Source organism: Megachile rotundata, chromosome 11 (genome assembly GCF_050947335.1).
Source record: "Megachile rotundata isolate GNS110a chromosome 11, iyMegRotu1, whole genome shotgun sequence".
Classification (NCBI taxonomy): domain Eukaryota; kingdom Metazoa; phylum Arthropoda; class Insecta; order Hymenoptera; family Megachilidae; genus Megachile; species Megachile rotundata.
The window spans coordinates 14,594,984-14,610,419 of NC_134993.1; the positions used below are offsets into that span (position 1 = coordinate 14,594,984).

General features: G+C 30.2%; 4 protein-coding genes across 18 annotated transcripts; 2 read left to right on the top strand and 2 right to left on the bottom strand.

Annotated features, from left to right (window-relative positions):
• Positions 1-59: 59 nt before the first annotated feature.
• On the top strand, positions 60-3,315 carry Elp5 (Elongator complex protein 5). Its single transcript, XM_003699920.3, has 2 exons — positions 60-515; positions 596-3,315. Exons 1-2 carry the CDS (start codon positions 455-457, stop codon positions 1,402-1,404), a joined length of 870 nt encoding a protein of 289 aa, XP_003699968.2. The 5' UTR covers positions 60-454; the 3' UTR covers positions 1,405-3,315.
• anchor (integral membrane protein GPR155 homolog anchor) lies at positions 1,924-7,999 on the bottom strand. Of its 7 annotated transcripts, none has more exons than XM_076536940.1 (12): positions 6,779-7,999; positions 5,413-5,585; positions 5,205-5,331; positions 4,834-5,123; positions 3,949-4,760; positions 3,811-3,878; positions 3,595-3,741; positions 3,387-3,526; positions 3,155-3,314; positions 2,916-3,081; positions 2,651-2,837; positions 1,924-2,567 (listed from the first exon to the last, which is right to left on the bottom strand). In XM_076536940.1, exons 3-12 carry the CDS (start codon positions 5,306-5,308, stop codon positions 2,254-2,256), a joined length of 2,388 nt encoding a protein of 795 aa, XP_076393055.1. In that variant the 5' UTR covers positions 5,309-5,331; positions 5,413-5,585; positions 6,779-7,999; the 3' UTR covers positions 1,924-2,253. The 7 variants fall into 7 exon arrangements, with proteins under 7 accessions (XP_076393055.1, XP_076393059.1, XP_076393058.1 ...); XM_076536944.1 differs by lacking the exon at positions 6,779-7,999 and adding an exon at positions 6,605-6,748; XM_076536943.1 differs by lacking the exon at positions 6,779-7,999 and adding an exon at positions 6,398-6,578.
• Positions 8,000-8,961: 962 nt separating this feature from the next.
• Positions 8,962-10,528, top strand: LOC100882240 (uncharacterized; the record flags this gene model as incomplete). Its single annotated transcript, XM_003699941.3, has 4 exons — positions 8,962-9,179; positions 9,256-9,445; positions 9,522-10,076; positions 10,152-10,528. Coding segments are annotated over 4 exons (1,143 nt in total), but the record flags the coding sequence as incomplete, so codon positions are not given.
• Positions 10,529-11,261: 733 nt separating this feature from the next.
• Positions 11,262-15,187, bottom strand: Mlf (myeloid leukemia factor). Of its 9 annotated transcripts, none has more exons than XM_012293664.2 (7): positions 14,897-15,187; positions 14,319-14,511; positions 13,948-14,236; positions 13,728-13,872; positions 12,713-12,805; positions 12,096-12,155; positions 11,440-11,631 (listed from the first exon to the last, which is right to left on the bottom strand). In XM_012293664.2, the coding sequence occupies exons 1-6, from the start codon at positions 14,947-14,949 to the stop codon at positions 12,137-12,139; spliced, it is 792 nt and encodes a 263-aa protein (XP_012149054.1). In that variant the 5' UTR covers positions 14,950-15,187; the 3' UTR covers positions 11,440-11,631; positions 12,096-12,136. The 9 variants fall into 9 exon arrangements, 8 of the variants coding, with proteins under 8 accessions (XP_003699988.1, XP_076393064.1, XP_012149054.1 ...); XM_076536950.1 differs by having other exon boundaries at positions 12,092-12,155; XM_003699940.3 differs by lacking the exon at positions 12,096-12,155 and having other exon boundaries at positions 11,262-11,631.
• Between the last annotated feature and the right edge of the window lie 249 nt (positions 15,188-15,436).

Consider the following 15,436-nt stretch of genomic DNA (forward strand, 5'->3'; position numbering starts at 1 on the left):
TTCGGACCATTAACAGCGACACCTGTCGGCTCTCGTCTTGATGTCGGGTAAATCCACCACTGAACGCGATTAGAGCAAAAGCAAGAATATTCGTTCGTGCTCGTTTAGTCTAAACGCACCCTAACATTTGTCGAACCGCCGTTTAATAAATTCAATGATACATACGTTGTCTTATGTCGCTAGGTAGTTTGTGCCCATGTGATTGCCATGAGGCATCAATAATCAAAAATGTTGAGATGATGTAAAGTGTTATTCTGAATTTTATACGTTATGTTAAATATTACTGATTAAATAAACATAGACCTTGAACTGAGAATTAGAGTTTGAATTATAGCTTTGATCAAAACTATTTTTATTCTGTATAGAGAGATATATTTGTTATCTGCGCACCCTGTGTGATTATCGTTGATTGAATTATTTATTCTATTTGTTGCGTTTAATTATAGTTAATATTATGACATCTATAAAAACATTACCTTTAGTAGAAGGTGCAAAATTAATCGTCCTTGATGAAGGTGCGGTAGAAATATATTAAAAAATTTCTATATTTTGCCAAGTTTTATAGCTGGTTTGTTGTTATATGTATATATTTCAGGAGTGGATGCAATGTATGCAAGAAAATTAATTGCAGGATGGATAGAAATGTGGAAAGAAAAAGATTCTAATTGTACGTTTGAATTGTTATTATTTTCTGATCCAAAGTCTGTGTATCAAAATGAACCTGAACCTTTTATGTCGAATAATATAAACATTTGTGATTATTACACGGTAAATGTAAATGAAATTGATATAAATGTTCTTAACAAAAAAGATATTCATAGTCTTGAACATATTCTGAAAAATACAAACATGAAATCTATAATAATCATTGATTGTTTGACATCTTTAATTTTATATGTTGGTTTATCAAAGGCTTTATGGTTCTTAGAGAAATTAAACAAACAAACATCACAGTTAATATGTATTTACAGAAGAGATTTTGTATATGATAAGGTACCATGCATTGAAACTTTAGGAACTACATATGTAAAGATAATAAAATCTTACAAAGCACAAACAAATAACAATTTTAATTATATAACTGAATATATACATCGTAAATTAGGTGGAGGAATTTTAAAACAACAAGAACTAGTCATTCAGAATAATATGACATATGAAATTCAATCAGAGAAACTTAAAATACAAAGTAAAAAGTTAGATCTAATACATGATGGTCAAAAACAGAAAGTTGAATCTTCATTTAGAATAGAAATAAATGAAAATGAAATGAAACAAAGGGAAGAAACGGTATTACCGTACACCCTTAACACAAATGTAATAAATACATCTAAAATTCATTATCAACCAGAAGATGTAGATGACTTTGATGAGGAAGATCCAGATGATGATTTATGCTTCTAAATAATTTGTAATTACGTTTTTATATCTAAGCTTGTATTCCATCATTAAATATTAAATTCAAAACACAACATTAACATGTTAAGCAACATTTATTTTATATTTGTTTTGCAATTTATAACAGATTAAAGCTGATACATGGAATATACAACATTTCAGCATTTTAATAATGTCATCTAATAAAAATATATACTTAAAAAATATTTTAAAAAATATGAATTTCAGTAACATGCTATTTCCAAAACATAGCCATTGTATAAATGTTAAAAAAGTTTGTACAAAATATAGATATTCTGATGTTCTATTTTAAAAAAAAGGGTACAATTAATACTGTGCATAATACTAAAATTTACAAATATAAAATTGGATATTAATACTCTATACAGCTGCATATTTCATAAAATATGACTTTTACTATTCTCTGAATTATATTTAAAATCTTTTATAATCTATAGTTTAAGATTCCCAGTCAACAAATTGTGAATAATGAATATACAATAAATAGAAATAAAGTAAAGAACAATGATGTAAAAAAGTAAGCAGCAGTCAAGTGTTAATATTCATCTTTGGTATTTATAAAATTAAATACTATTGTATTACTTTGTTCTAAAGTATTTAATTATGTAATAAAGATTATGTCATTTATTATACACTCTAACAGAAAAACACAGCCACAAGCACAAAGAAAACTTTTTATAGTATCATATAAAAAAAATATAGAAACAAAATAAATACATTGATAATTAAAGATTTTTAATTCCATATCAAATGAAATTATGCAACAAACTAAAAGTGTTTTTCCTATGAAAATACTCTTTTTTGTAGAATTTACAAAAAAATAAGTTATGTATTTTAAGCATTAAAAGTGTAAAGCATGTTCTCATCATGAAAATGATGAGTACTATCAATGTGCTGTAAAACTCTGCTTTCTAATAAGCTTCGACCATATTGTACAGCTTCGTCTCTGTTTTGCGCAATACCAGCTTCGAGTAACCAATTAACTAAATCGGTTCCAGTAAAAACACCTCTGTATACCTTTAATAAACGTCTGCGACATATAGCTATACGAGCTCGACATTCACTTAAGTGGCAACGATTAAATTGATCCCGTATGGCTTTTATTTCGGGGCTTAATGCATCTTCAGAAGGAAGCTGCAATTCTTTTTCTACAAACATAAAAAATTAGTCTATATCACAGCCTAAAATTGTTAATACAAACAAAATGAACACAGAAATGATATATTATTACCAGCGCGCCATTTACGACACATTTTTCGTAACCAGCATCCTAATTTTCCAAAGCCAGGATCTAATCCAAAAATGGCAAATGCAATTATTGATTGGCCAAAGTTTAAAGCAACATCCAAGAATGCTAATTCCGCATAAACGCCGGTCAATTCTTCCATTATTAATGTTCCAATTGATATAGACAAACCCTATAAAAAAATATTATATAACATTAATTTACAACTTTACAATAACTTTAAATTTAAAAATACATTTCACTGACTCACAATAAACATAGAACAAAGAAGTAAAATAAGAAATACAAGATGTCTAAGAGATTGTGGATCAATCTGTTCATCACTATTGTATGAATGTGCATCACAGTCATCATTTTCATTGTTGTTATTTCTGCATATTCCACCTGAACATCCATCCGGATATTCGCAGCCAATACTGATACAATGAAATATTAATTAGAATGTAACTTTAATGTGTGTTAATTTAAAATTTTTTATAAATTACTTACATTGGTGTAGGTGAAGTAGGAGAAACAAGATCTTCAACATCTACTAAATGTCTTTCAGCACCATCATTATTAGAAGTTTCTCCATCTATTAAATTACTGTAAATTGTTGAAACATGTCTACGTTGATATCTCTGCTGTAAAACTAAACAGCCCAATGTTACTGCAAAAAAAATATGTCATTATTCTTCCAAAAGTAATTTTCCCAGCTTCCACATTGTACATTAGAACATACCAATAAAGCAAAATATCAGTATAAAAGTAGAAATTGCAGCTTGAATTCTACCCAGTTGAAAATTAGGATTTTTAAAATCAAGTTCAGAGTTTTTTGGAGATATTGTACTACACATTATAGTTACTATTATAAGTGGAACTCTGTAAATGTAAAAGTTATTAATATTATTTTAGTATCTTACTTATAAATAAAAATAATTTGATCATACCCCCATCCAACAGGATAAAACCATTTCTGTACATTTTGAACAAAATCCAAGGAACGAGAACTTAAATATAGTAATGTTGCGGCTATTGCCGCTGTCCACATGCGACTCGCATATACTCCTGTTGTAATCAGAATGAACTGTATGTACCTAAAATATGATTATAATAATATAGGTATTTATTAAATAAAGTAACTAAAAAAATATAGCGCAAATTACCATAAAATTGATCCGGTATTACGCGATTCAAGTTTGGTCCAAATTATTACACCTATAGCTGTGGCTAACTGAAATCATATTTTTTATATAACATTTGAACTGCATTTTATACAAATTTTATACTATATTAGTACAAACCTGTGCAACTATAATACATAATGTACACTGATGAGTAGCACATCTATATTTCTTTCGTCCTAATCCGATGAAACAACCAATCAACCATATACAAATTGTCGCTGAAGCGATACTCACATCGAAAGAAAATACATTTAACAAATGTGCATAATCTGCTGGCGTTTTCCCAGCAGAAACAGCATCAATTAATTTTGCTGAGACAAACATAAGTGGAGCAGATAAAAAGGTACAAGCAACCATTGCCGATGCAATTAAATCAATTTCGAGATTATATCGAAGAGTAAAGATGAATAGTGCTGGTGCTGTTGGAATAGTACCATACAGAAATCCATATGTACTTAAATCTTGAGTAGCTGTAGCATTTTCTCCAGCATTTAGAAGGATAATCGATTCTCTTATAATTAAAGGAAGAACCAATAATTTTACTGATATTAATATGCCAGGTATAACGAGAGCTGTACCCTTCAATTTATGCACTTTGCCTACCATCATTAATCCTAATAGAAAAAGTGCACTGGCCGAAAAAGCATTACCAAATACGTCGAGAACAGTGGCAAGAACTGATGGTATTACGTGTTTAAAAATTAGATTTCCCAAAATACCAAGTATAGTCATAAGAAGCACTGGATTCAATGCAATTCCTTTTATAATAGAATAAATCATATTTTTATAACTTCTATGATTTTCGTCATAACGTTTACCAATCTCTAACAATACAAAACCAATTGGATTTAAAATTGCCAGAGATATGGGTGCCATTAGATATAAATATGCTGCATATTCAGGATGAGTTGCTCCATACAGTGCATCAACTATAAAAATATACTGTTAGTCTTATATTATTAATAGGTATTCGTGTACATATACACTTTTTATTATACATACTCATTGGATATCCAATGGCAAAATCATTACTTTGCGTAGTAAATATTGCAAAGAGTGCAGCACAACCAGGGTTTGATGGTCTTTTAATGACTAGAGAGACACCAAGAACAATAAAAAATACACAACTTTTGGCTAATAATACAGCAAGAAGAAATCTCCAATTCACTAAACTAAAATCTAGTTTTGCCAGTGACATAAAAATTAGAGAAGGCAAAGCAAATGTTCCTACAAAAGTATTTAAACCATTTGCTTCATTTTTATTGATAATTTCAAACCTTCCTGCGACATATCTGAAAAAAATATATAATTGATGATTACATTTTAAGTAAACATATAATAATTTAATATTTAAATGTATGTAAAAAATTTACCCGCACAATATAATTGCAAAACATTGTATCAATGCAAGATACAAATTATCCATTGGTTCATTTTCCAATATTGAAAGGTCAGATCCTTCTTGTGATAGAGACATGGTTGGCAAATTTTTTTAAATCTCTGTAAGGATACAATAAGTTTAAAAATAAATGTAAATATTTGTATCGCAAATATAAGAAAATACAAAAAAGAATTTAGTACTTCCTAATATATGTGCAATTGCATTATAATTATTTTCTACATAAATATTGTCATCTTTCTAATATAATGTTACAACCGTCCCAAGTTGGACATGCATACGAAAGAATATTACACAGCAACAACTTCATGTCAACTTCATTTTTACTTAATTTGTATTGTCCTCTTCTTGCATCCTGAAATTTAAAAGAATTAATTACATACTTTATAGTCACAGTTTCCATATGTTCATGTACCGAATAAATTAACTTTTGAAAATAAAATACTATACAATTTTCATATCATTACAAGATAATTATTTTTGAGGATAACGATGAACATCATATAGCATATATAAAAACATTCACTAGCCAAATATTACACACTATGTCAAGTGCACCTTATACCTATTGTATTTTATTTTTATAACAAGAATGAAATATACGAACGAAAATTTATAGAAAACCTCTTCACGATAGTCATAAAATATGCTAATGCCATTTAGTAAAACAATAATTTCTTATAGAAATTCATACCGTTAAAACATTTGCGAGACACTTGTGTCTTACGTGTACGGACAATTTTCAATCTCGTCCGTATGCACTAACATCGATATTCGCAGCTGGATCACATGATTGGTTCATCGCATCACGTGCAAATAATCAAACTTGTACAGAGATATTTAACTTTAAATCTTATTTATTAAAACATAAAAAATAAATTTGTAATTATAACGAAACGTAAGGTAAACTTTTACTGAAGTAAACTAAACTGCGCATTTACATTTAAAACAATTTTAATTATTAAGAATTGTACGCTAACTGTTTAATTAAAATGTAGAATAAATAAAAACTAATACCATTCATATTACTTGTACATCGAAATGCTCTTAGTTTATTTGTATCGATCGAGTGGTCTAGGTAATACGTAATAGCATTGGGATTGCTAAAGATAGGTTATCATTTGCAAATAACTTATCGAAAAATTAGATGGCAGACTTTGAACTTACGTAAAACATAAGGCATATACATATTTTTAACACAATGAATGCTGGTTAACTTCATTAACGTCAGATAGCGAAGGATAAGTGGTTTGAACAAAAAGTGTATATATATGCATATGTTTTGTAAGCATTTTCATCGCAATAAATGTTATCTGAATTAAGAAACCTGTCTCACTGTTATTATTTTTTAAAATGCATATTTACTGTACATACATGCGCAGATACATCCGTGTATTTTTATACGCATTTATTTTTACGATAACGGTGCAAAGTACTTTAATAGTACGCAAATTATACTTTTGCGTCATTGACCTCTATGAATCATAACATTGTTATACCTTGCGCAATTAAGCGATTGCGATATAAAGAGCAATAGTCGACAAATACCTTTCAAATTGTTCGATAGAATCGCACAATATACATATGGATGTACGTCAAATCGATATCGAAGCGATCCAATTTTACCCTACTTCAGAATTGATTTCGAACAAAGTATATCGATAATTGTTGTGTAAATATCATTTTTCTGAACAAGTATCTACGTCGTAATTTTATTATATCCGAGCAAATATCCAATCACTTTATAATCACGTGGCTGATAGTATATTCAAGCAAACTATATATCTATACACATTTATATATGTGTATGAATTTAAACATAAATATTTGTTTCAGCGAACTGTTCGACGTCACCGACTCATTAAAACAGAGATCATTTTACCGTGTAGCTGTTTTATCGCGATAAGATATACTACTGCGAATATAGTCGGAAGTTTCAACGGAATTTTATTTCCAGTTTTCATGCATTTCACATAATTATATAATGAATAATGTTCAACTTTGTATGTATTCAGTCTTTTTTCCAGGAAGTCCATTGTAATTATATTAGTGTGTTCAGAGAATATAGTCATTATTTATCGTGACGTTATTCGAATCAGACGGAGCTGACGTAAGGCTTCGATTCTCGAACAGCTGGGAAACGGTGTATTTTTTAGGAACATGACGCATGCAGCTAATCGCATTAAGTACAAAGATTCCTGTGACGAATTTACTTTCTTAGGTATTAAAATGTATAGGAAACAGGGAAACCGTAAAATTTAAATCGCATGTATAAATTTGAAGAGTTACATGAAAACGCGTTTATAAGATACGTGAAACATCGCTGGAGGTAACACGAGAAAGGATGTAACATTATAGTGTACTTAATGTAAAACGAGAAAAAGAAATCAGTTTCCTTGTTTGTTTATAAAAATTCTAGTGTACGCAATTACGTCTTTTAAACTTTATACATGAGTAGCGGTCACGTGGTAAACTATCAATGGTTCGGAGAAGGGGAGGGTAAAGAGCGATACGTTCCGAACGTATATAACTTTCCGCTCGCATACCACCACTTCAGTTCTACTTGGACTTCGGACGTGTGAACTGTACCAAGCTTGAGAACAGAGAAAGTTTTTGTTTGTTGGTGCGCTCATTGTATGGGTAAGTTGTATATTTATCTTAATTTTTTTTATGTGTCGTGCGCTGCCGTGTATATTTCCAAAAGAAACTGTTAATTTATTCCAATAATTTCCATATGTGTACTTCAAATATCTTGTGTGCCCTAGTTCAAGAGGGAAATGCCTTTCACTTCAAGCATTGCATATTTTTGCATTGAGTCAATACGTCTAATGACGCAACAAATGGTAAATACAGAATTATAATGATGTATGTAATATAATGCAAAAAAATTAAATGATATATACTCATGAAGTGTACGAAGCCGAGTGTAAAGATAAATATTTTAGGTATCATTGATATTGCTATATTTCGAAACAAATTTAATTAAAATTTTTTTATTTTATAATTGTTGCGATATATCGATTCAAGAAAAACATTGAAATAAATCATTGTTTTATCCTTACGTAATTATTTGCGAGATAACAACTGGTTTGTTTTGAACGAAACTGAACAATATTAAACAGTGAAGATTTAATGTCTTCATTCCTAAATTAAAAGCCTACATCGGTATTGGAATTATTTTTTTCTAATGAATACGTGAAAAATAACAGTGGATTAGCGCGAATCGTAACATTATGCGATGAAGGTCGTACTAGACACGTGGCACGTTACATATCTATTTGGTCGTGTATTGATTCACTGTGCACATACTGTCGCCATGTTGGATACCAAGCCAACGACAAATCCGATCCTCTTTTCTACATTTATTTCGCAAATTTTGTCATATGGAAGTGAACTGATTCGAGTTCTTAAATAGCAGTGGACTTACAGTAAATATACTTAGCGATAGAAGTAATAGTTAATTGAATTAAAACTTTAGTTATATTAATTAAAGAAAATAAATTCACTTGTGAAGAAATTAGAGTATAAAATATGTTATTTGTAATAGTTATCATATACCTATTCAGAATGTTATAAAGTTTGTTGCAATTGTTACTAAAGAACCTTATTTTATAGAGCGAGAGAAGAGTATAAAACACGGAGAGAGCCCTGTGGAGCCAATAAGCAGCTGCAGGGATGAGCATGGCTTTGTGCCAACGGTTGGCCGTTGGGGAAGCGAATGGCCGAGTTGACTCGAGACGGCAGAAATATGGTGCCAGCCACAGGGGCAGGCACGCGGGCCCTGGATTAGGGGTGTGCCGCTACCCCTGCCGGTATGGGCCCATTACGAAGCACCAGCCCTGACCGTTTCCACGGTCGAAGAGTATGAGGAACTAGCAGGCAGCGTTGAATTGGAAACGCAGCACTTACTGCGTGAGCACCGCTATGACACTGTTGGCAACTTCCTTAAGTAAGTGTTGCATATGTTGTTGTGTTTCAATAATCTAACAAGAGCATTTACTAATATTCTATTTCATAAATTACAGATTTTATAAGGATTATACTGCGAGTGGTGAAAATGTACTGGAGAGATTTTATCATAAATATCAACCACTCATAACACGTGAACACCATACTTGCGTAGGCTTGGGATTTGAGTTACTACACCGGTTAAAGAATTTAAACAAACGATTTGCTGATATAGCAAGTGGCCTCTATTTAGTGTCCTGTGAGGAGGTCTGTTTGCTATTTGTTGTATTATTTTGTTTCATACGATATAGACAATGTTGTACTAACAGGTGATATTTTACAGACGATAGATAACGTTGCTAATTACGTCGGTGGACCACCCGCTGCAGACAGTGGAGAAAAGGAACATGTACTAGTGTGCCTGAAAATTAAAATTAGTGGGCGCCGAGGAGTTATGCTTCTCGATCCCGGATATCATGTAGCTCGTGTAATTACTGTGATGGAAGATAAATTGTATCCACATACAGGCTGGTTTATTCAGTCTGACGAACCGGATTGTAAAAAAGAGTACAATTACTTTCTATGTGCTAATGACCCCGATTATGTCGAATGGCATGAAAGGAAAACTCGATCTGGTACTTTGGAAAGAACACAAGTTGCTCTTATTTATGTGGCAAGGCCATATTTAACTGCCATCGATGTTACGGAGCGTAGAAATTTGGTTTATAACTTCAGGAGTATTCTGGCCAGAGATACTAAAGGGCATGTTACAGCTGGTATATATTTTCCTGTTGTGCTAGACATGCATAATGCACAAACTTTTACAGTTTTTTACCAAACTAGCAACGGCAAGAAAAGAATCAAAATGGCATTCAACAAATTTTGCAGTTCACCAAAGGTACAGTATTTTTATTGCAACGAAATATGATTAAATAATTAACGTGAAAGTACTAACAAATATATATATTTTTAGATTAATTCTGATGCTGAAGAAAAGGAAATTATTGCAGAATGTGCTCGGCAGTTAGCCTTGTCACAAGACGCAGTACAAGATTTACTTTCTGCTCTTGCCACGGTTATGAGCGATACCGCTTTCGTGGCACAACTCTTGACTATTAATTCAAGAATTAATACTTTAGCCGAAGACAATTAACAGACATCAATCCGCCCCGCGTGGTGCAAACGAAATATCTATCACTTTTTTTGCCAGTTTTCCTCTTACTTCTTTTTTCTTTTGTTGATTCTCGTGTTAATGCTTTGCTATATGTTATAAAAAATTACTTTTATTCTTGTTACGATATAGGGCATGATATTTTTTAATGAAATTGAATAAAAATATATTGTATTTTACGCACTATTGTGACGTGATTGAATGAAAATATTAACAAGGTATATCAACAATTTTTGGAAATTTTTTTAAAATATATATTGATAATATTTTATTAGTCAGGTTTATATTACCATTTAATAGAAATATTTAATTTGATATGATTTTGAAGTTACTATAAACTTGATAATATTTTCATTGGAATAACATTGAATAACATTAAATTAGTTCTTTACTTATATAAAAACACATGAAAATAGTGGTATTAGGGATAATTTGCTCTGTTCTTTTGTTTTAGCATAAAAATGGGTTTTCAATTTATACTAAATCTGTAACTTTTATTTAAATAAATCATAATGAAAAAACTTATTACATTAAACTGTATGTTTATTGATAAATACACTACTTTAAAATACGTTAGTTTCGGATGTACTCTTAAATATATTCATAAATTCGTAACTACATTTTCACTTACTTTTTTAAACAAAATCTAAAAATTAAACATTTACGATTTATAGAACTAAAAGATAATACTTTAACAATAATTTGTAACGATAAATTAATAATAATAATAGTGATAATAATAGTTTTGTGACAATGTAGTTATAGAGACATCCAAAAGAATTAGATACTCCATAATATTCTTACATTCATACTTTTCCAAATACTTTGATATATAACTTTTTAGACTCTACACATATTTTATTCATCCACAGAGATTCTAAGAAATAGTTCATATGGAAAATGGAAAATAACTGCAGTGAAACTTCGATAAGTTTATTCTATATATCCTAAATAAAAATAGCTTTTTCTTAAAAGAGATTTACAAAATATATAACTAACACTTTTAAATTTATCAGAGTAAATAAGATCAGTAGTTCCTACATTGTCAATATACTACAGAAGGTTCCATATAAGATTAACTTCACCGAAGTTCTGCAGTAATGTTAGAACATAGTTCAAACCAATTTAATAGAAATTCTAAACATTACTATCTGACACAGTGTGACTCTTTTTGCAAACTTTGGTACTCGGTGTATGTTTACGTTTTCGGTTTCCTACACTTGTAGATGCTGCTGATGTAGATTTAACATTAGCAGATTCAATTTGATCGGCTGAATCTGAACTGTAAACATGAAAATGTTAAAATATAATTTATTTTGTTTACTGTGAGATCGGATTTAAAATGAATCATGAATATAATTAGTCCATGTGTAAAAACTGTTAAGTCATCACATTTTAGTTAACCCAGGAGCACATGTAAGAGCCAGCAAAATTTATAATGTTATAAGTGCGAATATATTTGTTGCACTCAACAAAGTATTATTAAATATTGTCAATGTATCAAAGCAGGTAACTAAATTTATAGTAAGAACATCTGTAAAGGAGAAGTCTGTGATTATTTGTATTTATGGGACAGTGCTCTGAAAACCTGTGGAGTAATTTTCACTTTGACGCGTCTACTCCAGGGTTAAAGTTAATAAATGTTTACTAAAAACTTTGTAATAATATTGGAAACATATCCAGAAAATTACAGTAAAATTTCAAGAATATTAAACATATATTTAAAATGTAAAGCAACGTACTTACGTTGCATAAGTGCCATCACTGTGTACTATGCTTTTATTTTATTAATATTTGCGGCTGTACCTGCAATACACAATATATGGTATATTCTATACCAACGTTTTTGTTGTATTACAGATAATGTAAACGGAAAAAGTATAAAGTAAATACAGTGATTAAATAATATTTTACTGTACACAATGAAATAATACGCATATAAAACGGAGTAATACTCTAGCAGTTATAAGTAATAGTAACAGTAGAGTATTACAGTATTTAGTGAACCTTTTAACTTAAAATTAATAAACCAAAAAATGTCTGCTTTTATTTAGAAAAAAAAAAAAAACTACAAGATAAATAAATACACCAATAATTGTCTTTAGATATTGCTAATAAAACTAATGAATATATAAACAAACAGTTGCATGCAACAAATTAAAAGTTCACACTGCAATTATATCTAAATACCATAAATAACATACTACATTGTAATTGCACAATATGGTACAAAATGTTATTTTGTGGATATAAGATTCCGTTTATACTTTTATTTATTTGTTATTAATTTCATAATATAAACACATGGACATGTTTTTAAAAAGTGAGCTAAAATTGATGGTACAATGTAATAAGAAACTTACCTTAAAGTATGAGTTGGGCTGTACATTCTAGATGTAGATGGAGATTTTAAACTACATCTAAGAGGTGTCCGTCTCGAAGAATTAGAATATCGACTATGGAAGCATATAATAAGCGAATCAACAACACATAAATAAAAACAAAACACAAAGACGAAATAAAGCAAAAAAATTACCGAGTTCCACCAAATTATTGATTAAAGTTGAAATTCAGTTTATGTTTATACATTGAATGAAAGAGACATCAAGTGCAATATTACGTGATTTAATGACATATTTGTTTTATTTATTGTACTTATAATTTTGACGGTTTTACATTGCTATAAGATACTATAATCTAGATTTAAAGTTGAAAAATATGTCACGATTTATTGTCCTTAAACTATCCTTATTGTACTGATGTACACATCAGTTAATAAATAATAATACATAAATTATATGATAGCTTTACTTCAATGTTGTGTGGTGAAAGTACTATAAAATGAAAATATAAATATCACAAAAATACTACAATGCAATGCATGTACACCTACAGGGCATGCAACATTGCAACTAAAAACAGAACAAATTAAAACTGAAGCCTACTTGTTTTTATTGTAATGCTTGATACAAAATTTTGATAGGGAATGCATAGACTGAGATAGAAGTGACATAGCATGATGTGATCCCATGTTGCCCTTCACTTTTTTTTACTGGTTCGTCTTCTGGATTTTTTATGCACACTGCATAAATTGAAGTTTATCAGTAATATTGCTATACTTTTGATAACATTGTACATGCATGTATAATCCTATCAATTAGATGCAACATATTTTCTCTGTTTCAACATATATGTTTACTAGAGTAGGGTAAATATACCCTATTACATGCATGTAGTTGTAAAAAAAATATAATAAAAAAATATTGAGATTTTATTAAATTAACTACTATCCATATCTTTAAGACTTATCCTACCTTCAGAAAATACTTTTTTTCGAGATTCTATTTGTTATATATCTGATAAATTTATTAAACTAACCTTCCTGATGGATCAGGTAAAGCCAATTGCCTATGATCAGTGCGGTTTCTATGACCATGATGATTACCATAATGAGAATTGCCTACAGCACCGACTCCGCGGCGAGTGCGCGTTTCCCATTCATTATTAAAACTCTCTGCTTCTTCTGCAAAATACAATTTGTATGTTATTTCATTTCTCATGCACAAAAAGTAATATATATATATATTAAATTAGTTACCTTCATCAAGATTAATGAATTCTTGACGTTCTTCTTGTTCACCACTGTGAACATTTTGCTCTCTCTCCAAAATATGTGCTCTTTCTCCAATGTGATGACCGATAGCCATTTTTTTCACTCCAGTACGAGAATCACAAACAGTTTTCTTTGTTTCTTTTACGCCACCAGGTGCAGTTGTTGTAGACATAGTTTCTTGATAAACTTGTGGACGTCCATCAGGACCACTAGCCATAGTCATTACAGATCTTGAAGTGAAAGAATGACAGTTTCCATTTGATGCCATGTTATCCTAAAACATAGTTGTCATAATGCAATTAGTTGATTTCAGTGGTACCATAAATGTTATAAATAAAATATAACAATTTACATACAAAGTCTCCAAACAAATTGACCATATTAAATGATGGCATTGGTGGAAATACAAAAGGCATCATTTGAAGATCATTTTGACGATTCCTGCTTCTATGATTACCGTCTGCGATGGCATTATGACAGGGATGACCCATCATGCCAAATGGATCATTAAACAATGAGTACATTTGTCTCATTGATTGCATGTGAGACCTACAACAGATTATACATAAATATTGTTATCAGAAATAATTTATTTATAACAGAACCTCCATTGATTGTTCATTAGTTTATGAAAGAAGAATTTTAACAATTCAGGCTGTCAGTTCATTACAAAAATATGAAAAGTTAAGGGAAAGGGTAGTGTGCAGTAAACAAAAGTAAGGTGCCATAGAAACAAAATTTGTGTCTGAAGTTAAATAATATATGATTTCAGTGTTATATAGATGTATAAGCACCTTGTTACAGATTTACGTTGTTATATTAATATTATATTATTCAAATGATATTTAATATAAAATAGAGAAAAAATAATTTAATTCGTATGTTTACAGTATTACTCCTCAAAATTAAAAAGTTAAAAATAATTTTAACTCACCCAAAAATAGGATCATCATCAAGATCACCCATCAGTGATCCGAACAAGGACATTTTGGAAAACAGTTGATCAGATAGTATTTGTAAAAAAAGTTACGATCAATAATCCCAAGATTGAACAATATGAAACTTTAACTGGACGAAACAGGACGAATTTTCGAGAGCAATTACATCCACGGGTCCTCAGAAATTTCTGGAACACAGAACTCTGAAGCGAACGTCCAACAATATCGAAGTCCCAACGTTTATTAATCGCTAAACGAAGAGCACCAGTGACGAGTTAAGTGTCGTACATACGCATTTCATATACATGTATATTTTGGTGTTATGACGAGTTTACATGGATCTTATTATCTGATAAAAATTTTGTAATAAATTATTCTTTAAAAGCTTGGTAATATTAATTGCTTATAACAATAATACAGTCTAATGCATTTATAATTAATTCTATGCGAAATTTGGCAGCCCAAAATTCTTGATACTACTCTTCTCGATACGATGCTTCTCTATAATGCGTTTTTGCTCGTGGTCATGTATGCTA